The sequence below is a fragment of the Rhinatrema bivittatum genome, chromosome 3 (assembly GCF_901001135.1).
Source record: "Rhinatrema bivittatum chromosome 3, aRhiBiv1.1, whole genome shotgun sequence".
Classification (NCBI taxonomy): Eukaryota; Metazoa; Chordata; class Amphibia; order Gymnophiona; family Rhinatrematidae; genus Rhinatrema; species Rhinatrema bivittatum.
In genome coordinates, this window is record NC_042617.1 from 247,704,812 (window position 1) to 247,729,909 (window position 25,098).

At 44.1% G+C, this 25,098-nt stretch overlaps 2 protein-coding genes across 4 annotated transcripts in view; one reads left to right on the forward strand and one right to left on the reverse strand.

Moving 5' to 3' along the window:
* GPATCH11 (G-patch domain containing 11) overlaps nt 1–25,098 on the reverse strand; it is a 1,168,394-nt gene that overhangs the window by 253,340 nt on the left and 889,956 nt on the right. The gene's annotated exons all lie outside the window — the stretch shown is intronic.
* The window catches only part of CNKSR3 (CNKSR family member 3), a 226,850-nt gene that overhangs the window by 146,983 nt on the left and 54,769 nt on the right, over nt 1–25,098 (forward strand). For all 3 annotated transcript variants that reach the window (XM_029594414.1, XM_029594413.1, XM_029594412.1), the window contains one exon: nt 13,273–13,314. In XM_029594414.1, coding sequence (XP_029450274.1) covers nt 13,273–13,314 — 42 coding nt within the window. The remainder of the gene's footprint in view (nt 1–13,272; nt 13,315–25,098) is intronic.

Consider the following 25,098-nt stretch of genomic DNA (forward strand, 5'->3'; position numbering starts at 1 on the left):
AGCGGGTATTGTTGACGGCGGTCTGAGGTGAGGTTGATGTAGAGACGGTGTTAGGGGGAAGCTGCGTTAGAAGTTTGCTGATTTTATTGTTGAAAAATATTGCTAGTTCTTCCGCTTTGGATTTAGCTTGGTTGAGAGCGATTTCTGGAGGGCTTGTTTGTGTGAGGTTAGAGACGTAGTTAAAGAGGGCTTTAGCATCAAAGACTAGGTGGTGGATCTTGGATGCGTAGTAGTTCCTCTTGGATTTTAAAGTATTGGATTTATATTGGTGAAGAGTAGATTTATAGGTAGATAGGGTGATGGTGCATGGGTTTTTGCGCCATTTAGCTTCTTTTTGTCTTAGCATTCGTTTAAGCTTTTTTAGCTCTGGTGTAAACCACGGTTGCCTTTTGGATGAATTGGGGTGTGGTTTTTTTGTTGTTAGCGGGCATAATCTGTTGGCAATGGATTCCGTGATGTTGTTCCACGATCGTAGAGCTGAATTCGGATTGGTGAGATCTACTTGGGTGAGATGTGATGATATGTGATTGCTGAGATCTTTCATGGAGCATGTTTTCCTGTAAGAGAAGCAAGGGGAGGGAATGGGAGATGGACTGGTATCTTTTATTGAGAATGACGCTGTTATACGGGAATGATCTGACCAAGGGACCTTCGTGCAGATGGGGTGCTGGACCGGTTTAATTGCTGTGTTTATGAAGATAAGGTCAAGCGTGTGGCCAGCTTTGTGGGTGGGTTTGTTGACTAGTTGAGAGAAACCTAAAGCGGAGAATGCTGTGAGTAAGGCTTCGCAGTTGGGTGCTAGTATAGAGTTGTCGACATGGAGGTTGAAGTCTCCTAAGATTATAGCTGGGGCGTCCAGATTAATGAAGGAGGTGGTTAGTTCAACCAGAGGTGAGGGGTCTGTTTCAAGGACACCTGGAGGGGCGTAGACAAGTAGAATTTGGAGTTTGTTTGAGGAGAAGAAGCCAATTTCGATTTTGGAGTTTGTATTGGTGGAATGCTGCGTGAATCTGAGGTCTTTTTTTGTAGCTAGGAGGATTCCTCCTCCTTTTTTTCTTCCCTGGCGAGGGATGGAGAAGAAATTGTATGTCTCTGTGGGTAGTTGATTAATTATTGCAGTGTCAGAGGGTTTGAGCCAGTTCTCAGTGATTGCGCATATATCCGGCTTTACATCGATGAGATAGTCGTTTAGTATGACTGATTTCTTTGTTAGGGATTGGGCATTGAATAATGTTAAAGAGAATAAGGTGAGGCCTAGTAGTTGGGTGAAAGGAGTGATCATAATTGGAGATATGGTTCTGAGGTGGTGATGGGCTTGTCGAGTTGCATGTCCTTTGGAAGGTGGATAATGAGGGAGGATTGGAATTGGGAATGAAGGAGACATTATGAGATTGCTGAGGCAGGTGAGGGATATTGGGTGCACGCTGGAGTGACTGGATGCACGCTGGAGTGGCTGGGTGCACGCTGGAGTGGCTGGGTGCACGCTGGCTGGTGGTCTGCGGCAACTCTTTGGGCGCTTGTCTGTTGAGTGGGCGCAGGATGATCTCTTGATGGGTGCACGCTGGAGTGACTGGGTGCACGCTGGAGTGGCTGGGTGCACGCTGGCTGGTGGTCTGCGGCAACTCTTTGGGCGCTTGTCTGTTGAGTGGGCGCAGGATGATCTCTTGATGGATGAGAGTTGGAAGGACGTGAGCTGAATGGATGCTAGCCGAGTTCTAGTGCGGTAAAGAGTGCAGCAGCTCGGGCGAGGGTCGACACGAAGGGGCGAAACAAAGGGGCAGGCCCCTTTGTCGCGCTCCTTCGTGCGCGCGACGCCTGGCGCGCGACGCCAGGAAGAGTGGTGGTTTAAATATCCCGCCGGTCGCGCCTCTGACGTCACCGCCGCGACGTTTTTCGTGGGCGGTTCGGGGCGAAGGCTTGCGGCTTGGCTTGGGGCCTGCTGGAGGCGAGGGCTCGTGGTCAGAGTCGAGGCCGGCTCGAGGCGGCGAATCGCGGCTCCGATCTCGGCCGGCTGGAGGCGGGGATTCGCGACCTGTTAGAGGTCCCATCCCTCAAGTATACATACTTAGCCAAGTCTAGAGAACATATTTTCAGTACAGTGGGTCCCACTCTGGAACTCCTTACCAGAGGAAATCAAATCAGAAACTACGTCCCACATTTCAGAAAGCTCCTAAAAGCCCACATTTTTCTATTAGTCTTCCTGGCCTGATACTTATTTTACCTATGACATATTTGCACTTTTACCTTGTAAATTACTATATTATTTTACTGTAATGTTTTATCTAATATTGCTGTATGACTTGTCTCTGGTTAATATCCTTCGTACATTTGTTCTCTGTTTACTGTTTATGTATGTTACCCTTTGAGATTGGTGGATCAGAAGACTATAAATTGTTTAAATAATTAAATAAGACAGAATGAAGAAATTGGTTAGAAAAAAACTAAAAGGAGCAATTGCAAGGGATTAAAGTTTGCATGAGGTATGGTCATTGTTTAAAAATACCATTTGGAAGTCCAGATAAAATGTATTTCATGCATTAAAAAAGGTTGAAGGAAGACCAAATGACTGCCAGCATGGTTTAATGATGAGGTAAAGGAGGCAGTTAAAGCTAAAAGGGTCTCATTCAAAAAATGTAAAGAAGACCCAAATAATAAAGTAGTCAAGAGTACTGGCAAGTTAAATGTAAAACAGTAGTTAGTCAGGCCAAGAGAGACTTTGAGAAAAAGCTTGCCAATGAGTCAAAAATAATGGCTTTTTCTAAGTACATTTTAAGCAAAATCCCTGTGAGGGCATCAGTTGGTCTGCTAGAATGCCGAGGGGCAAAAGGGGTGCTTAGGAAGGACAAGGAAATAGCAAAAAATGAATGAATTCTTTATCTCAGTCTTTATGGAAGAGGATGTTGGGAACATAGTTACACCTGAAACATTCTTTAATGGAGGAGATTCTGAGCAACTAAAACAAATATCTGTGACAATGAAGGATGAAATAGATCAAATTGACAAACTAAACAGTAACAAATTACTGGGCCCGGATGGCATCCATTCCAGAGTTCTAAACCATGAAATTGCTAACCTGTTACTAATAATCTGTAACTTCATTTAAAACAGCCATAACTCTTGAAGACTGGAAAGTGGCCAATATGACACTGACTTTTTAAAAAGGCTCCAGGGTGATCTGGGAAATAATAGACCTGTGAGCCAGACTTCAGTGCAGAGCAAAATGGTAGAACCCATTCTTAAAAACAAAATCACTTGCCATATAGATAGACATGGCTTAATAGGAAAAAGTCAACATGGTTTTAGCAAAGGGAAGTCTTACCAATCTTTTAACATTTTTTGAAGGTGTAAATAAACATGTAGATAAAGGTGAGCCATTGATATAGTGTATTTGGACTTTCAGAAGGCATTTGACAAAGTCCCACGTAAGAGACTCCTCAGGAAATTGCAAAGGGGATAGGAGGTGGTGTTCTATTGTGGATTGGTAACTGTTATTGTTCGCTGTGGTTGTGGACCTCTGGGTCATAATGAGAGTTGGCTCCACCCACAGGGAGGAGCCCTGTGGGGACTCACTAGGACAGGCTCTAGCCTCAATAGACAGACAACAGTAATAGATTTTATTAAGCAGGAACGTAGGTATCTCACTAGGTGGGCATAGACTGTCCAGAGTGAAGTGGTGCAAAGCTGGTCCTCCTGGTAGTGGTCCACTGAGCGGGGGTATGCCAGGGCAGCTCCTCTGGAGTGGAGATGCTTCTTAGATGTGATCCGGTAGTGGCCCGCAGAGCGGGTTATGCCTTGAATCAGGTGGAGATGAGAGAGAAGCACTCATAGCATAGGAGCAGAAAAGACGAAAGCACTCACTTAGTAGAGATGAGGCAGGTAACAGAGAGCACTCGGTAGTGGCCCGAGGTACAGGGTACGCCGGAGGTCTTGTCACCAAGGTGGTAGATGATGGTACTCACAGACAGAAGTAGTAGATTCCTGCAGATGAGATGGCCCTCCAAGGAGCGGATAGCCAGAGCACAATAGGCCCCCGAGGAGCAGTACCTTAACTCCAATATCAGTAGTCAGGAACGAGTACTGTGAAACGAAGAGAAGATCTCCGTAGGAGTGGAATCAGACAAGTCGGAAGTCCTTGCTAACTCGCTGGATGTCAGGAAGCATAGGGTTTAAATACCTCTTGGCAGGTGACGTCACAGGTGGGCACGCCCCAGAGGTTCCTGCCTTGATGGGAATAAGAGAGAGGTTGATGTGCGTGCGCACACCCTAGGTAACTCCATCATCAAGACGGCGTCTGGGATCACCCACGCCATCCCGGGGACGCCGGGGAGAGCGGCATTTGCAGGCTAAGGCCAAAAGACTCCTTGAAATCACTGGAGCAGGCAAAAGAGAGGTGAGCAACAGAGGTCACATCCGTCTGTGACCGACGGGTGCAACAGTAACTGGTTAAAAGGCCGGAAATAGATAGTAGGACTAAATGGTGGCTTTCCAGATGGAGAAAGGTGGCTAATGGAATACCACAGGGATCAGTACTGGGCTTATGCTATTAATATATTCATAAATGATCTGGAAAAGGGGAATGTGATCAAATTTGCAGATGATAAAAAATTATTCAAATTTGTTAAAACAGCAGTGGATTGTGAGGACCTGCAGAAGGACCTTGTGAGACTACGAGACTGGGCAACTGTTTGGCAATGAAGTTTAGTGTAGAATAGTGCAAAGTAATGCACAAAGGGAAAAACATCCCGAGCAAAGGAAAACAATGCTGTGCTCCGTATTTGGAGTAGCTGCCCAGGAACAGGCGAGGACAATATGTTGAAATCCTCTGCTTTCTGCATGGCGACAGTCAAAAGAGCAAATAGAATATTAAGAATGAACCAAAAAGCAATGGAGAGTAAAATGGAAAACATCATATTATGTGTGTATCGAGCCAAGGTTCGACCGCATCTTGAGTATTATGTGCAATTCTGGTTGCCCCATCTCAAGAAGGACATAGCAGAATTAGAAAAGGTGCAGAGCAGTGCGACAGAAATGGTAAAGGGTATGAAACATCTCTCCTCTGATGAGAGGAGAAATGAGGGCTAGGGCTCTTCAGTTTGGAAAAGAGACGGTTAACGGGGGACATGATAGAAGTTTATAAAATCATAATTGGGGAAGAACGGGTAAAAGGATGGTTATTTACCCTTTCCTATAATACTTAAAACAAGGGGACACTCCATGAAACTGATAGCCAGCAGATTTAAGTAAAATCATAGAAAGTACTTTTACATTCGGAGCATTATCAGGCCGTGGAATCTGTTGTCGGAGGATATAGCCAAGGTATCTAGCATAGCAGGGTTTAAAAGAGGTTTGGACAAGTTCCTGGAGGAAAAGGCCATAACACATTATTAGCCAGGCAGACTAAAGAAAGTCATTGCTATCCCTTAGAATGAGCAACAGGAATTAGATCTTCTTTATGGGATCTGCCAGGCACTTGCAACTTGGATGGGTCACTGTTGGAGACAGAATGCTTGGGCCCGAGCTGGGCTTGATGTGACCCAGCATGGAACCTCTTATCTTCTTATGTACACATTGGTTAGATGAGCATATAACTTCCCAGCCTTGAACCAATATCAGCTCATCCCATGTCTTTCACCTGAGCTCTCAACCCTCCTCCTACCACTGTTCTCTAGACCTGTTCCAAGCATGTTTAAAGCCCTTTACAGGGCTGGCTCCACCATACATTGTTTCAGGCCTTGTCATCTTCTCTCTTGGTTCTTAGAAGTCCCATACTTAAATCCAGGCCTCCTACCATATCTTACGGCTCAGCTTTGTAATAATCCAGTTAGCAAAATGAATCAAGCTGTTTTCAGAAATAGTTAGCCACCTGGTGCTCGATAATGCTAGGGTTATAACAGTGGCCACTCCGTGCAGGTTACCCCAGCCTCTCCTCTGGCCTCTGAATCTCACCAATACAATAACCAGTTTTGAAGAAAAAAAAGCTAAGATTTTTAATGTAAGTAAGAAATGCGCCTTCCTTCCACAAAAGAGTGTGCTCATTGCAAAATATGTGAATGATGTAGTATGAGACTGTGCAGCAGTAGAAAACTGGCCTTGTCAAGAAACTTTGGACAGGAAAATCCTTTTGAATTGACTGCACTGATTTTAAAGTGCCTCTTGGCATTTTCTTTTTCTGAAAGGGAGCTCAAAGCCTTTTGTATTAGATTGTATGCAGAATCTATTTTAGTACATCTTGAGAGGTTAATGCTATTTTGAATAGGTTTATTTAGAAATGACATATATATATATATATATATATTCATGTAGAAGGCTAACATGCTAGTAGAGTGAGGTTAAGATTACCCCATGGATGTAGTTTTTTAGATTAGTGGACCAGAAAGCTGGTTTAGGATGAAATCTTTCCCTTGAAGTGTGCAGGATTAAGATATAAATATATATATATATATAAGATTATAAGGGAATAGAAATGTTTTGGCTGGTAACCATTTTGTAAAATCACATGCTCATTCTGTGCTCTTTGTGCACCGGTAGCTCGTGCAGCTTTGTATTGTGATATCATGCTAGTGACGTTTTACAGATTCTAGTGAAAGAAACCTCAGGGCACATTCACTTATGATTTGTACTGTAACTGGTTTGTTAGCAGGTCTTAATTTATTTTCTCACATTTTACTTTAATTGTTCAGTGCTATATTATAATGTATTAATATATATACGGGCGAATTTTAAATCGCCCTCGCGCATAAAATACGGGGGTTACGCGTGTGGCTGGGCCTTGTGCGCGCCGTGCGCATTTTAGAAGGGTCCCAGCCGCGTGCAACTTGCCACTGCTCCTTTGGAGGAGCAAAAGGTAAAATAAAAAAAACAGGGGTAGATAGGATAGGGGCGGGGAGGAGAAGGGAAGGGGAAGGGAGGTTAGGGTAAGGGGTAGGGAAGTTCCCTCCCAGTCAGCTCCTTAATGGGAGGGAACTGGGGAAGGCCGCAATGCGTCCCGTGCGAAAATTGCAGTATTTCAACCCCCCTTGCACGCGCCGCCCCAGATTTTATAGCATACGCACTCCAGCGCGTGCATGTAATACAAACGAGCGTCCATGAGCGCGCGCACATGGACACGCGTGCGTATGTTTAAAAATCTACCCCATATTGTACTGTGCCTTGAACACCTATTTGAGAAGGCTCACAGCAAATAAAATTTCTGTTGCTAAATAAAAATTAGAAACTTGATAAATGCAGTGAGTCGTTTTTGTTTTAAATGAATGTGAGGTTGTTTTTTAGTTCTTGTTTAGGGTTTTTTTTTGGGGGGGGGGGTTCATTTTTAGCCTAGTTTCCTATGGGAAAACTGTTCTTATAAAATCATCCTGTCTTTGTGTCTGCTCCTTCCCCCTCCCCTAAGGCAAGTCTGTTCCCCTTTTCTAACTTTTGATCTCTTCATCCAATTTCATTCAGCTTTCGGCCACGCCCAGTGACTCCTGGCTCACACTTTTTATATGCCCCCAACACTCAGAATCCTTGATTCCTTTTCTTTCCTAAAGGGAAACAGGTCAGTTCAGTTCACTTGAAATCTCTGGGCACATTGCGATGTCATTGAGAGTTTTGAAAGCTGCTCTGCCATTGGTTAATCCCTGCAGTCAATCGAGGACACTTGTGCATCCTGAAATGTTCACACGTCTCCTTGTTAAGTATTTACAGTTCTCTATTAGCTAGTGGTAAGTGTGTAGGGTCAATATGACGTACCTCTGTTGTTGTCCAGGTGCTGCCTCCTCCGGTTTCTGCTAAACGTTACAGAATCTTCACGAGGAGTGACTCTGACAAGAGAGAAGGGAGGAGGTGTAATCTAGTGGTTAGGGCAATAGTCTGAGAACAAGAGTTCAAATCCCATTTCCCCCACTGATACTCCTTGTGACTTTGGGCAAATCACTGTCTCCCCTGTTACCCCAAGGGCAGGCGTTAATTTATGAGCAGACCGAAAAAGTGTACAAAAAAGCACAAAATACTGCTTTTCTGTACACTCTCCAACTTAATATCCTAGTGGAGGAACCCAAAATGTGTAAAAAAAAAATAAAAATTTTTTTTAAATGTGCTGGCCGGTCCAGTTAGGAGAACGGTGCTCAATTTTATCGGCTTCCTTTTCCTAACTGATCGCTATCAGCGGGTTCGGAAAACAGACGCTGGTAAAATTGAGCGTTGATTTCCTGAACCCGCTCACAGAGCCACCTCTCCTGGGCCAAGGAGGCACTAGGGGCGCGTAATCGTCCCTAGTGCCTCCTTTTAGCGTGACCCCTCATTTAAATATGGGATCGCTCGCCCAGGAGAGGTGGCTGGGAGTGTCTTGGGAGAATGAGCGCTCAACACGGAGCGCCCATTCTCCTGCGATCCGTTCTGAATCGGCCAGTTAAACTGTAAACTCTTTTAAGGCAGGGACTTCTTGTACCTGAATTCTAATATTGCTGTAAGCCGCCTTGAGCATCATTTGCAGAGGTGAGCTAAAAATCCCCCAAAAATGAAATGTGTTTATTATATTAGGTTGCCTCCTATTGCTTGTGAATCGATTATTTACTCTTTCGGATAATAGAAAGACTAGGGGGCACTCCATGAAGTTAGCATGGGGCACATTTAAAACTAATCGGAGAAAGTTCTTTTTCAGTCAATGCACAATTAAACTCTGGAATTTGTTGCCAGAGGATGTGGTTAGTGCAGTTAGTGTAGCTGGGTTTAAAAAAGGATTGGATAAGTTCTTGGAGGAGAAGTCCATTACCTGCTATTAATTAAGTTGACTTAGAAAATAGTCATTGCTATTACTAGCAACGGTAACATGGAATAGACTTAGTTTTTGGGTACTTGCCAGGTTCTTATGGCCTGGATTGGCCACTGTTGGAAACAGGATGCTGGGCTTGATGGACCCTTGGTCTGACCCAGTATGGCATGTTCTTATGTTCATTTGGGGACTTAGCCTCTGCCAAGAAAGAACTCATTATTCTCTGTGCTTATGAATCACTAAGAGTAAATTAGGAAGCGTGCAAGGCCGCACGGACAACATAGTTGTAAGACAAGGTACAACGAAAAATCCAATACTGCTAGAAAATATAAACAAACTTTCCAAAGAGATATTCTATGCACTTGTGAATAAGGCTTTTTTTTTTTTAACGACATTAAGTAATTTAATTGCTCAGAATACAGATTTCCTGTAGAAAATTGGATTCTAAGTAGTCTGTAATTCCTTTTGATTGGAGCAAGGTATGAATAATCAAAAGATGTATGTGAGCTTTCAGGGCCACATAGGTCCTTTCTTCAGATGTTACTGTAGGGCTAAAGGAAAGAAGCATTTATGTGTAGGGATTCTGTTATAAGGCAGAAATTCCCACAGTAGAGTTCTTCAGTATTTACCAGGGTTTGAATTAACATCAATTAGTGTAAATTAGCAGAAAATTAGTCATGGAGATGTTAGAAGTATCAAGAACAGGGCGTTAAGATAGCAGCTCATTAGCACTGCGAGCATAATGAACTGAACCAAGACACTGGATCTGTGATTTACTTTGATAGCTTTTAACATCACCTGCTCTAGTTTTTTATTGCATTTTGTAATGTCCGCTGACATTCTGCATTATGGCTGAGAGGAGGAAAGAAATACAATTTCCGTCAAGGTCAAATATCCTTCATGGCATTTTTTTTTTTTTCTGAATGGTCTGCCCGAGCAACTCAGGGGATGATCACCAGCCCCAGGGCAGGAGAGACGCCTCTTCTGAAGGGCATCCTCAGCGCAGCTCATTAGCCACCACATCTTCCCTAGGCCTGGGCTCTCCACCTCCACAGAGATATTTCTCTGTTCTGAAGACAATTTTCAAAAGCCATTTACCCAGGTAAAAACCAATTTGCCCGAGTAATTTGGCTGTCTGAGAATTTCCTACCCCTTACCAGGAGAAAGGTATGCACAGCGATCAACAGTGCATTTACTTTTACCCAGATAAAGAGCAGGCATTCCCCAGAGGCATGATTAAGTCAGGGGTGGGAATTAAGGTGCATAGATTTTATTTTAAAATCAGTGAGGATCACTTTCAAACAGCTCCACGAACCAGAGAAGCCAGGATTTAAATCCCACTGTCGCTCCTTGTGACCTTGGGCAACTCATTTTACCCACTATTGCCTCACGTACAACCTTAGGGATCTTAGGTATTTATCAGATATTAAACGCCTAACATGGCACTAACGTGATATTTTAAATACCATGTGTTACTTAACCCAAAATAACGCAGGTATCATACTGAGCTGCTTTGCATGCATAAACTTTACAAATGTGTGGCAAAGCGGCTCATTGTTTGGTAATTTTATGCAAGTCATATCATTTTCATGAAAGTAAGCTGCAACTCTGGAGTTGTCGCTAACTGTTTAAGACTCCTTCTCTGATTCATCAGTCTCCTTTTACTCATGCATAACTCGGACTTTGCACAGCAACAAGGTCTATGTACCCACATATCACAATTTAGACTACCCCTCTAATTATTCAAGATATATACTCATGCCTTAAACATCCTTTGTATTTATCCACGTCCTGTTGACGAGTTATTATTATTATTATAGTCTATGTAATATTTAATTTGTATTATTTATTTTTTTATATGATATGTTATATGTTACTCATATGTTAAGAAACGCTGTTTAATGTAACGCCTTTATTGCGACAGTTTTGTTCTTTGTAAACCGACCTGATTCGATACTTGTATTGAGAATGTCGGTATATAAAAATCCGAAATAAAATAAATAAATAAATAACTTTCCCCCGGAGCATTGGGATGCTATCAAGCATTCTGATGCCCCTGGGCTAGTACTTAAAGAGCCACAATGGCCCAAAATAGCCCCCCTCTAATATGTGAAGGCCCCCTCCTGGGGATCTTGTGAGACCCCTGCCTTCCTCCCACCACCTCTAGAGGCAACTATTAAGTGAAAAAAGTAGAAAACAAATGGCCCATAGCGATGCTCTACCCAAATCCCGCTTTCTAAAAAAGCCTCCTCCCAAAAGTATATAGTAACCACCCCCATCCTGAACCTCTGACCCACTGTAGCCTATTCCCCTCCCTCTCCAGCATACCTGGTGGTCTAGTGGGGCCCAGAGTGCCTTTCCCCCTAGGCTCCAGACCAGCCACGTGTTTTCTTAAAATGGCGCTGGCTGGTCCTCATATTAGGTATATCCCTATCACGTGACCCCCTTTGAGTGCAATCTAAGGGGGTCACATGTTAGGGGTACTGTACCTGAATGTAATCCTCTTTGAAGTGCTGAAAGGCAGAATATATATCAAATAAATAAATAGTTAAATGCATGTCAAAACAGTAAAATATGTGTGTAGTTTTGATGTTTATGAAACAGCACGTACACAGGTACAAGCTACTTACTTGCTTAAGTCCTTTGAGAATTCACCTTTTATGTTTTCTATGGAAAAAGAACCACAACAAATGCAGGTGCAAGTTTTAGGACATAATTGGAATCATTTGGTGGTTGAGACTCTTGATCAAATTGCACGTTTTGAAGATTCACCGTTGAACTGTTGCTTGATATGATAAGATCTATATAGGTTGGGGTGTTTTTTATGTATATTTTATACTAGTTTTCATTTGTCCATCATGCCCACCTTGAGAAGATTTTCAGAGTGTGTTTCTCTGAAGCTGCACCAGGCAGGGAGAGTTTCACCCAGACTAGATGATTTCACTGCCACCAGCAGGTGTTCCTTACGGCATGCAATTGTCAGCCTCACCCTGTACACACATAGGGGTAGATTTTAATACCTGCGCGCGCTACCCGGCGCACACACATGGATGCGCGATTTTGCAACATTCGCACACATGTTATAAAATCAGGGGTCGGCAGGCGCAAGGGGGTGCACAATTGTGCAACTTGCGCACGCTGACGCCCGCAAAGTTCCCCCGTTCCCTCCCAACCCCCTAACCTAACCTCTCTTCCCCTTCCCCTAACCCTCCCGCCCCCTAGCCCTCACCTAGACGACCCCCCTGATCTTTGTCTTACCTGTTGCGCCTGCCTCCCCGCCCCTTTTTCGAAGCCCCGGGACATACACGCGTGGCCGGGCCTTTCTAAAATAGGCCCGGCGCGCGTAGACGTTTTAAAATCCGGGCCATAATGACTCCAGGTTTCATCTAGGGAGTAATATTTAATCACTGTCTGGCTTGCAAAGTTAGCCAGATAAACGTATCTGGCTAACTTTGGTGAGCTATTCAGCGGTGCAGATATACCATTCAATATATCCGCTAATTTCAGGACTATTCTATGCATGACCAGAGTTACCTGGATAAGTTGTCTGGTTAAAGTTTAGCTGGATATTGAGTTAACCAAATAATCTTTAGTCGGATAAGTGGGAAAAATATTCAAAAGTTGGCATTTAGCTGGTTAACTCACAAGTTATCCAGCGAAATGCCCAAATGTAGACCCCCCTAGCTTTTTCAGATTGGGATTTTTTTTTTTGCTTTCATTTCTTTGATGTAAATCCAGAGTCCCAAATGTGATTGTGTTGAACTGTAGTGGCATAAAGAATAACCTAGTGGTTAGAGCAGCAGGCTGAGAACCAGGGAAATAACTTCACCTTCTGTTTGCCTCAGGTACACATTCAAAGGCAGATGCAGTAAGATGCACTCGGCACAAAGCACAGCTTTAGCCCTCAATTTGTGAGAACATTGTTTGTGCACAAAAGTTACTGCTGATGCAGCAAGGAGTATTGCACACAAAATTGAACGCACAACAATGCGTGTCTATGTCGTCAGCGTTCTCACATGGAAATTCCATTCTAATGATGACATTAGCTATTACTCCTCCAATGCAGGGAGGTGCACTGGCTTACCTCGTATTTTCTTAGCACTGCAAACTTAACTGCTAGTCGGAGGTGGAGTACTTTCCAGGGCTAATGTTAATCTGCAGGCAGAAACAAAAATTCTGGTGCTGAGACCTATAGTTGGTATTGTATGCCCAGAAAACATGCTTTGTGGACAAAAAGCACGTTTACAACATATAAAATGTGATTTAAGTGCTGAAAATATTGTTTTGTGCACGTTCATTTCAGTGCACAGTTTTAACGCTCAGCTTTTGGCATCGGCCACTCAGACTGTAAGCCAGCTGGGTACAGAGAAATTGCCACCTGTACCTGAATGTAATTCACCTTGGGCTAACAGTGAAAAAGTAGTGAGCTAATACCCTCTGAAACACGTTCTAGAGTGCACAGCCGAAATTGGAAATTTTCAGCTAACTGGTTGTCAATACTGGGTTTGGTTTTATCTTTTCAGGAATGCACCGTGCTGGAAATGGAAGAGAAAGTTCTAAATGTAGTAAGTATGAAAATTATCTCCTTGTTCCGTTCCCGCAGGAGTCTGTGCTGCCATTTGATCAGAGCTGGTTAATCCTGACATTCAGAAAGCAAAAGAACTGTACCTTTGTGATTTCACCGATGAAGCTTACTTCCATTCTTTAGTCCAAATTCTGAACTCCAATTTCATATGCCATGAGGACCATTTTGTGTTGAGAAAAGCTTCATCCAACTAAAATGTTATCTAGCTAGTGTGGGGGCGTTCTGGGGTGGAGGAGGAGAAGTCCATAAACTGCCTGTTAATCAAGATGGCTTAGGGGCGGATTTTAAGAGCCCTGCTCGCGTAAATCCGCCCGGATTTACGCGAGCAGGGCCCTGCGCGCTGGTGCGCCTATGTTCAATAGGCCTACCGGCGCCGCAGAGCCCCGGGACTCGCGTAAGTCCCGGAGTTTTCCGAGGGGGGCGTGTCGGGGGCCGGGCCGAGCGGCGCGCCTTTTTCGGGGCGGGACGCAGCGTTTTGGGGATGGGCCCAGGGGCGTGGTTTCGGCCCGGGGCGGTCCGGGGGCGTGGCCGCGCCCTCCGGAACCGCCCCCGGGTCGTGTCTAGGCGCGCTGGCGCGCGGGCATTTACTTCTCCCTCTGGGAGGCGCAAATCCCCCAACAAAGGTAGGGGGGGGGTTTAGACAGGCCGGGGGGGTGGGTTAGGTAGAGGAAGGGAGGGGAAGGTGAGGGGAGGGCGTTAGCGAATTCCCTCCGAGGCCGCTCCGATTTCGGAGCGGCCTCGGAGAGAACGGAGGTAGGCTGCGCGGCTCGGCGCGCGCCAGCTACACGAAATCGGTAGCCTTGCGCACGCCGATCCAGGATTTTAGCGGATACGCACGGCTACGCGCGTATCTGCTAAAATCCCGCGTACTTTTGTTGGCGCCTGGAGCGCCAACAAAAGTACGCCAACGCGCCGTTTTTGAAAATCTACCCCTAAGGGAATAGCCACTGCTTATTACTGGCATCAGTAGCATGGGATCTACTTAGTGTTTGGGTACTTGCCAGGCACTTGTATCCTGGATTACTCACTGTTGAAAACAGGGGCCTGGGCTTGATGGACCCTCGGTCTGACCCAATATGGCAACTACTTATATTCTTATGATATAATCGGTATAAAAAAAAAAAATCGGTAAATAAATAATTAATTTAGCTAGATAAATGCCAATTTTCGGTATTATCCAGCTAATAAAGCTGGTTGAATGCAGGAGTGCTGAAGACCAATGCTAAAGTTTAGTCTGATGAATTTATGTGGCTAACTGGGTGATTCCTCAAACTATAATGCACGTTAAGCAGTGCATATTGGGTGATATTTGTGATAATTTCCATAAAAGGACCCAAATTCCCACTCAATGATCTGCTTTGCATGGGATTTGCATGCATGAATTTTGAAAAGCCATGCAAAGCAGCTCATACATAGATAATCCCATATAAATAAATGAGTGCAGCCAGCTTTGAAAGTTGTCAACCACCTTAATTTAGCTACAGCTCCTGTCAAAATAATGATCTAACGCCGGAGCATCAAGACCCTAATGCAGTCATGTTAGATTTAAAGGGCTGACCCATGTAAAAAAGAAGGTGCCCAAAGGTTTAAAATGCGTGCAGGGGTCAAACCTGACCCGTCCTCCTCAGCCCAGGGCCGCCACTTCAGGCAGCCCCAACAAACCCCAAAAATGAAAGTACATAATCAGGTGACACTGGAGCCCCACCCCCCAACTCAATCAGAAAGTTTAAAAATGCAGCCATAAGGTCTACCCCCAACCCCTCCAAACTGGGCTGCTCAGTCCCTCAACTCCCCCACCTCAACCCCCAATGTAAAAGCAAAAAACCCCCAAACCTTGGTGTATAGTGGTTCCCTTCCTCCTCCCCCTAGACCCTCCAAGTCCAAAACTCATTGGGCTCGTGGGAACCCCCCAATCCCCTTCAAACCCCCATCCTGCACCCCATTATCTTAAAAAATCAAAAGTTAGTAGTCAGGCTCGTGGCGCCCCCTATTCCCAGTTCCAGTTGGCGCCACATTCCAAAATGGCGCTGTCCTGACCTAGCTCCAGTAACATGACTTGGGCAAGGTCCCTGACCACAGCCACATGGCCGAGGTCCAGGGCCCACATCTTGCCCCAGTCATATGACTGCAGCCAGGTCAGGTCAGTGCCATTTTGGAAACTGGCGCCGACTGGAACTGGAGGGCACCCCGGACCCTTTAGACTGCTGACTTTCGATTTTTCGAGGTAATGGGGTATGGGAGGGCCCCAGGGAGTCCCACTTGAACCCAATGAGTTTTTGGACTTGTAAGGTCCGGGGGGAGGGGAACTGTATACCAACTAAGTGGTTTTTTTTTATTCGGGGGAGGGGGGGTGGTTCAGGTGGGTCGGGATATCCGGGGAGAGACTGGGCAGCCCATTTTGATATGAATATGGGGTTGGTGGAAACCCTATGGCCATATTTTATTACTTTCTGATTGGGTCGGGGTGGACACCATCATTGTGTGATTATGTACTTTTATTTTGGGGGTATGGTTGTTGGGGTTCACCTTGAGTGCTGGCCCTGGGCTGAGGGGGGGGGGGGGGTCAGGTTTGCCCCCTGCACATTTTTTAAAATTTGTGGGTACCTTTTTTTTCCTCCTCAAATCGCCCCTTTAAGGTGATGGCAGCCCCATGCTCTGGGGGCCGCCATCGCATGTAAAGGGACGATGCCACATTGTTTTGCTTTGCAGTATTTTGCTGTGAGACAAAACAATGTGGCGATAGCGCTGAGATAGTTTTTTGGAAAAGGGGCCCATTATCGCAGCTCTACCTCCCTGCAATAGTAGGGCCCCTCCCGTGAAAAATCCAGGCCTAAGTGTGACATAGCTGAGCATACTGACTGGTGTGGGCGTGCCACTGAATCTCCCAGCAAAGTTTAAATGGATAGGTTTGTCTGGCTAACTTTACTGCCGGCCAGAGTCTGAATATGGACCTCATTCTTGTTAAAGTGCAAATGTCTGCTCACAAGTGCCAACTCTTGCCAAATGCCTGACCGTCGTGTGTGTAAACGTCCACATGAAATTGAGTTACGAGCATACTTTTACACTCTCTGGGCCCCAGGCAATTCTGTAACAGCATTTGCACTGGTAAAACCTCAGTGACTTCGAAAATTCAAGGCCCCTAATGTGGGAATGAGAGTGGAGATATTACAACCTTTGGGGATGCATCTCTGGCAGGCACTGCTGCAGTAGTACTTGCTGTTTTTGAAGTCAGTGTAAAAGTGGAGTTGATTGCTGACTAACAAGTCTGACACCTCGCGTCGGGCTGTTGACATTCGAGCACTCAAGCACAATGTAAGCATCCCAGCAATGCACCTGTTCTGCAATCCTTCCTGTAACTGTCAAAGGCGATCATGTGTTTGGGAAGCGGGATAATGATTTGTCTGGTCTTTCTTGGATTCCTTAGGGTAAGCATTCTCGTTTTGTCCCTTCATGAAAAGTGCCCTCTGTTAATTCTGAAACCCCTGGTGGGTTTTTTGGTGTTTTTTTTTTCGTTTTGGGGAGGAAAGAGTTCCCCCACTGAATACCAACTTTGGTTTAATCACATGTTCAGACCATGCTCCCATTTGGATAGATTTAGATTTTTCTAAATATGATAGCGGTGGACACTTCTGGAGATTAAATGATACTTTATTAAATGTTAAGTATTGTATACAATTATTAGAGGACATTTCAGAATATAAAACATAATGATAAAGAAGATATTTCTCCATCGATACTTTGGGATTGCTTAAAAGCAGTGGTCCATGGAAAGTTAATCTTGAGAGCGACCTAAAAAAAAAGAGAAAAAGAAAAGCTTAGATCAGCTCTCTTCGATAAACTAGCTTTCCTTGAAAAGAAGCATAAATGCAATCTATCCCAAACTCTCTACTCACAGTTATTAAAGGCCAGAGACGAGCTTAAATCACTAGTTATGGATACCATAGCCATCATCTTGAGTCAACAAAGCAGGTTCATTTGAATGGGGCAACAAAGCTGGTAAGATTTTGACGTGTAAATTGAAAGCAGTGATTTTCCAAAATCAAGTAGTTAAACTTAAAAGCAAGGAAGGGGATATTTTACTATCAACAACGAGCATTAGACAGTGGTTTTCACAATTTTACAGTGAATTATATGGCTTGGATTATTCCATTAATGATTCTGATATTGACATGTAGTTACTGAATACACAATCACCACAGTATAGGGCAGATTTTCAAAGGGTTACGCGCGTAACCCTTTGGGGGTCAGGAGGGTCCTCCAAGACTTGCCAAAAGTCCCTGGTGGTCCAGCGGGGGCCCGAGAGCGACCTCCTGCACTCGGGCCCCTGTGACATAGTGAGGGCAAAGGCTGTTGAGGCCATTTTGAATACTGGCAGCCGACGGCCCGCGTGCAGGAGGTCGCTCCCGGACCCCCGCTGGACTTTTGGCAAGTCTTGTGGGGGTCAGGAAGGTGGGGGGTTGTACTTAATTCAATTTTAGCCGGGAAACGAATAAGAATTAACGCATGTACGTATCGGGAGCCCCCCTTGCCAATGCAACGTATCTGCCCCCCTGACGAATACGAATCCTGAATGCAACGTATGGCGTCCCTCTGCACATTCCTAGTTGAGTGTACCTAACCTCATATGTTACGGTGGCACAGTTGAGAGCCATTATAGACTGGAATAAAAAGAGTGAGAGAAAACAATGGGTAGAATTGAAACAGTCATTAGTGGGAGTAATGCCACTATGGGCTATGATTTGGCAACCCAGAAATACTTGGAGACAGGTCCTATTTCTCCTTCCGCGGACACTACATTGAGAAAATGGGCTCAATGGAGATCAACATTTGTAGGACAAAGAATATATTTCTATAGTTCATCCGTTTATCACAATACAAAATTCCAACCTGGCTTAAATTTAAAATATTTTCAGAGATGGTTGGAACAGAAGATTATCCCTATGGGCAATCTTTGGGAATCAGGAGACGCTAATTTTTGAAGATCTCTGTGGGAGATTCTCTTTTGGAAATAGTGGCTGCTGTCTTTATATGCAATTGTGCCACTTCTTGAAATCATACGTGATCAAGGAAAATGTGCTATTAGGTAAAATGTATTTTGAATATCTTTGTGATGATGCAAATAATCTAAAGGGATGTACATCTAAGCTATACACCATTCTTAACAGAGATCCACAATCCCCCGTCCCCTCCACCGACTTTGCACGTGAGGGCTTGGGAATAAAATTGAGGCTAACCTTATCTGAGGGGGAGTGGGACTTGGCTTTCTTACATTCTAAGGGGAGCTCCATTTCCGCATCTAGCTTAGAAAATGGATATAAGTTTTCATAAGGTACCTGACCCCAGAGCATCTACAGAAAACTTACCCTAATGCTGATGACAAATGCTGGCAAGGATGTGGCCTTATATGCTCTTTTTTACCACATTTGGTAGGATTGTCCATACATCAGTAGCTGTTGGGTTGCAGCATTCTCTCTGGTACAGTTGATTACAGCGGTATCTCTAAATGAATCTCCTAAGAGTGCTCTTCTGAATATTCCTGCATTTTCGGAGGATACTCATATATGGCCATTGAGTCATCAAATTTTAATAGCAGCTCGTTGTGAATTAGCTTATCACTGGAAGAAAAGTGGACCTTCCCTCTCTACTAGATGTTTCAAGGAAATTGGATCATGTCTACAAACTAAGCAAACTTCCTGCTATCAAGAGATACTCTGTTTCCAAGTTTGAGAAAATGTGGGCTCCCTATGTGAGTTGAAGGGCTACACCAGGGGTCGGGAACCCATGGCTCGCGAGCCAGATATGGCTCTTTTGAGGGCTGCATCTGGCTCGCAGACACGTGTCGCCATACTTCGCGGTTCCCCGCTGACCCAGCTGCTCCCCGGTCCTCCGCCGCCCGGGCTTAAAATGCTGTCAGCCCGGGCGGAACGCGGCAGGACAGCTGGAGTCAGCGGCACCGGCGTGCTCTCTTCTCCTCCCCCCCCCCCCCCCCGCGGCCCGGAAGAGGAAGTGGAGAGCATCGGGTGCCTGCGCGGGAAGAAGAGACCACACTAGCGTGGTCTCTTCTTCCGCGCAGGCACCCGATGCTCACCACTTCCTCTTCCGGGCCACGGGGGGGAGGAGAAGAGAGCACGCCGACTGGAGTCATCCGGGTGCCTGCGCGGGAGTCATCGGGTGTCAGCCGGGTGCCGCGCTGCAGTCTTCTTCCCGCGCAGGCACCCGATGCTCTCCACTTCCTCTTCCGGGCCGCGGGAAGAAGAGAGCACGCCGGTGCTCTCTTCTTCCCGCGGCCCGGAAGAGGAAGTGGAGAGCATCGGGTGCCTGCGCGGGAAGAAGACTGCAGCGCGGCTCGGAGGAAAATGAAAATCTTCAACCGCGGCCGATGGGACTCCGCCTTCGCCTCCGCGAGGGCTGAAAATGAAGGAGGTTAGCGTTGGGAGGTGGCTGCTGCTGCCGCGAGTTCCCGGGGGGGGGGGGGGGGGGGAGAGAGAGAGTGAATGAGCGAGCAAGCATGTGTGTTTGAGATCCTGTGTGTGTGAGTGAGAGATTGCATGTATGTGAATGATTGAGAGCCTGTATATGTGAAAGAGAGTATGTCTGTGATTGAGATCCTGCCTGTGAGAGAGAGAGCATGAATGTAAGTTTACCATTGGGGAACCTGTATGTGTAAGTTGTAATTGAAAACCTGTTTGTTTGAAAGAGTATGTGTGTATGATTGAGATCCTTTGTGTGTGAGAGAGATCATGTGTATGTATGATTAAGAGCCTGTGTGTATAAGTAAGAGAGAGATCATGTGTGTCTGTGTCTGATTGACAGCTGGTTTAGGTGATGGAGCATGTGAGTATGTGATTGAGAGCCTGTGTTTAAATGAGAGAGAGAGACCATGTGTGTCTGTGTGATTGAGAGCTGATTTAGGTGAGGGAGCATGTGAGTATGTGATTGAGAGCCTGTGTTTAAATGAGAGAGAGAGACCATGTGTGTCTGTGTGTGATTGAGAGCTGATTTAGGTGAGGGAGCATGTGAGTATGTGATTGAGAGCCTGTATGTAAATGAGAGAAAGAGAGGACATGTTTGTAAGCATGTGAATGAGAGTCTGTGTGTGAGAGAAAAAGACAGCATGTATTTATGTGATTGAAAGCCTGTGTGTGTGTGTAAGCGTGAAAAGATAGACAGCATGTGTGTAAATGTGTAATTAAGAGCCTATATAAGTGAGAGAGAAAAAACATTTGTATATGTGAGTGACTGAGAGCATGTGTGTATAGGTGTGTCATTGAGAGCCAGTGTGAGAGAGAGCGCTGGTATGTGACTGAGAGAGGAGAAAGTTCCAAGCAAACCACCCCACCTCCTGCTAATTCAGAACAATCTCAGGACACCTGGATATCAAACGTTCCCAGGTATGCAGAGCAAAAAAATTTTTGTATCCTTATTATTTTTCATTACTGGATCTTTGTGTCTGCTATTTTGAAATATTTTGTTGGTATCTGGAAATGTTTTATATGAGTTTTTAATTATTGGATATTCCCCTCATCAGCTGTTTCGAAATATGTTCTTTTTGTTAGTACAGTTTTACTGCTGATGATTTTATATTTCTTGATTTGTTTTATAAGGATGTGTGATGTTTCTTTTTTCCTTTGTTACACTGCATACAGAGACTCTGGCTTGTTGCAGTTTCCAATTCAGTTTTTGTCTGCATGCTTCTTGTTATGCGTTTTGGTCTCTTTATTCTATGTTAGGTGAGGGACAGCACGTGATTCAGGTGAGGTTTTCTGCTGGCGTGTAGTTTCTGTGTAGGACTCTATAGCAGCCTGACTTGGTCCGTTTTCCTAATAGGAGATGTATTGGTGTCTTATGGCCTGGTGTAATATTTTCAGAGACTTCTTGTACTTTAAAAGTGTGATCTTACATAAAATGCACACATTTACTTGTATTTAGTTTTAAACATATTGTATGGCTCTCATGGAATTACATTTTAAAATATGTGGCGTTTATGGCTCTCTCAGCCAAAAAGGTTCCTGACCCCTGGGCTACACAGTCTGAATCCTGTAGTGATGTCTATTATCACTTTCACATTAGGTTTTTCATTAATTTTTATTTTTGTTTCTTGACTCTCTTCCTTTTACTTCATTTCCTCCATATAGTATCCTATATATTACTGCATTACTTTTTTATATATATGATCATCTCATATCTTGTCCTTGATATCTGTTTACTACATCCTTTGTCATTGACACTGTAACACCTAGTTTGATAAAGTAATATTATTGCTATTGTTGCTACAGTTCTTATAGTAAGGGGTGGGGTGGTTGGGATAGAGGGAAGTAGAAAACAGGATTGTGAAATTGTGACTATTTTATATTGTATTTCAGTTGTGTATTATATGGTTCTTGATGTTTATGTACCAGATAAATATGGGAATAACTAAAAAAAAAATTTTAATTACAAAAAAAAAATAGAATACTCTCTGCACAGAGTGAAATTGTTTGACTTATTACTGATTTAAAAAAAGAGATATCTTTGGACAGGACCAAAATAGATGACGCAGTGTTCCCCTAGTTGCTCCACATTTCAAACAGAGTCTGAGTGTACAATTTTTGCTTTGAATGTTTGGGATTGGGGCATATATGCTTGGTGTAAATCAAGTTATTCCAATTAGCTAAAAGCTCCTCTATTTTATAAACAGAATCCAGCTTTCGAATACCTTTGTAAAGAAAGAATATTGAAGTTTTCGAAAGCCATTTACCTGCTTAGGGCCTGATTTTCAAAAGCATTTACATACTTAGTTCTGGATTTTACACGTTATAAATGCACTTTACCTGTGTAAGTGGACATTTGAAAATTACTACAATATATGCCATTGACTTGTCAATTGGTTTTATCCATGCTAAGTGTAGTAACTTGGATAAATTGAAAATTGCTATGATAGTATGTTACAAGTACATGCGTAACTCCTTTGAAAATTCATCTGATAAAGTGCACTTACATGCTGGAAACGTATAGTACACGTATTTTGCACTGGCTGGAAATGTAAAATATGTGTAGTGTGCGCTTCCTGCGCAGCTTCTGAGAGAAGCTGTGTTAGAGCACCCCGGGAGTGGGTAAGTGCCTACCCTGCTCCTGACAAACGTTTTTAGAGTTCAGGACCCAGGGGGATGAGTGGGTGCACCACTGCTGTTTAAGATCATGGTGGGTAGGAGGCTATAGCGACAACCACATATTCACTAAAGACTGAACCGGGGATGCTGTGGGGGCACCTGCAGACAGTGGGGCAATTTTACCATTTAGGAGGGGATGTGGGGTGGGGGGTGCATGGCCCGACAGGACTATCGATTACATGCGGAGGAGGGCAAAGTGAGAATCGGGCCACAGACCCCTTTTGCTTTTTTTTCTTTTTAACTTTTACAGCATTAATTGGATTCCTTTATATATATAAAGTAGGTCTGGTTAAGTAGGACGTTTTCTGGCCACACAATAGGCCCAGTTTTAAAAGGGCTGCGCACGTAAAAATAGGGGCTTACGCACGTAGCCGAGCCTTGCATGTGCCGCGCGCATTTTAGAATGGGCCCGGCCACACGAGTAACCCTTATTACACACAGATGTGCTGGGCTTTGCTAAAAGGGCAGGCTGGGGGCATGGTCTGGGAGGGGCGGGGGCCGGGACAGCACCATTAGCCGCTGTCCCGGGGAGGCTCACGCCAGCAGCCAGCTGGTGCGCGGATTTTACTTCTGCTCCCGAGGAGCATTAAGTATAAAAATTTAAAAAATGGGGAAGGTTAGGGTTAATTTAGGAGTTAGGGAGGAGAGGGGAAGAGGTAGGAAGGGTAGGGTTAGGAATAGGAAAGTTCCCTCCCAGTCCACTCCTTAATTGGAGCGGACTGGGAGGGAATTGGGGGAGGCCTGATTGTGTCACCGCACGTATTTTTCGAAAATCCCTCCCCCCGTGCATGGAGCAGGCCACCCACCCACACATGCACGCGCGGACATGAAAATCTGGCACACGTGTGTGCGGTACCCGTATTTTATAACATGCACGTGCCGACATGCGCATTTTATAAAATAGCCGTGTCGATGTGTGTGTGCGCGCATTTTTTAAAAAGTCTAATGTTGGATAGCTTAAAAACCTAACCGGCTATATTCCAACATAGCGAGTTATGTTTTTACGTTACCTGGCTACATGTAGCAGATAACTTTAAGCAAGTATATTCAGCAGGACATTTATCCCACTGAATATACGAGACTAGTTATCCGGCTCACTTTAGCCGGATAACTTGTCCAAGTTAAGTGCACTTAACATGGATAAAACCAATTGACAATTCAATGGCCTACTCTGTATTGGGCTTTTAGAGATCAAACTATTCACCACCCATAAAACTTTTTAAGTACAATCATATGGGAAATTATTTATTTATTTATTTATTTAAGATTTTTATATACCGGCATTCATGATACGATCACATCATGCCGGTTTACATATAACAGGGGTGTACAATAAACAACTAAGTAACCTGGAAGTGTAGAAGGAAGCAGTTACAAATAACAAGGATGATAGAACTGGGAGAAGAGAAATAAGGAGAGGATAACATTAGTTATAGAAATTTACATTAGCTATAACATAATGTTATTATATAATAATGTTATATGTAATAATTATTATATATATATATAATGTTATATATAATAATGTTATTTTAAACAAATTTACACGTCCTATCAATGAGAGAGGCAGCAAATGCCACTGCTGTAACTTAAGCTTCACTGTGATGTCAAAGAAAATATCTTAACCTTATATCACATCTTCTGGTCTGATGGTAAAATTATTCCCAGGTAACGAAAAGAATCTTGTGCTCAAACAGAATGGGAACTCATTTTACTTGAACCTTTTAAAGCATTTGCCTTTGTCATGTGACGGATAAGGAATGCAGGAGAAATGCCTTTTGTGTTGTGTCATAATTAATCATCACTTCCGGCCTTTGACATAGACCAGGCTGTGTCCTTTGATAAGGTCTTCCTCTTGCAGACTGATATTTTGAAATTCCTTAGCAGAACTGCTATAAATAGAAAGGCGAAACAAATGGGAGTTTTGCCAAAAAGAAAGTATAATAATGTCATGTTAGATCCCCTTGTTGTGGTGCTTCCTTCCATTCATGCCTTAAGCATTGTTCCCTAGTTTTGCAAATCTTGTTCTAAAAAAAAAAAAAAAAAGTTAAAGTTCAAAATAGTTTAGGTTGTGCCACCTTGTATATTGGGTGACATGAGAATGACATGAACATGGAGGGACCCGCAGAGATCAGGCTGCTTGAAGTGGGTATGTTCCTTCTCCTCACTCCTCTCTTGGGACAGGAGGAGGAAGGCCTGCTTCACCCTGTGCTGCTGGGTGGAATGGAGTCTCAAATTACCATATCCCGGGTCAGATGTTCTGAAGGGTTTTCTCCCCTTTTAAGTACATGTGAAAAATAGTGTGTGTGTGTGTGTGTCTGTGGCCTATAGAATGCCATCTGATCGATTTATGAGATCTTTATTTCTTTTTTAATTAAGGTAATGGATTTTACAAACAGATCAATGTGCCATTAACAGATCATTTCTCCAGCCTACACAGGACCCTTTGGGCATCAACCCTTAGTGCAAATCATAAGGAAACAAATAATTTGATTCATGATATCTGTGTGATGTCATCTGGTTTTTTTCATCCCTAGCTTGGACCACTAAGAAATAATTTACGTATAATCATTTGCAGCTCTGTTTTGAACATGATTGCTTTCAGAGGTTAGGTA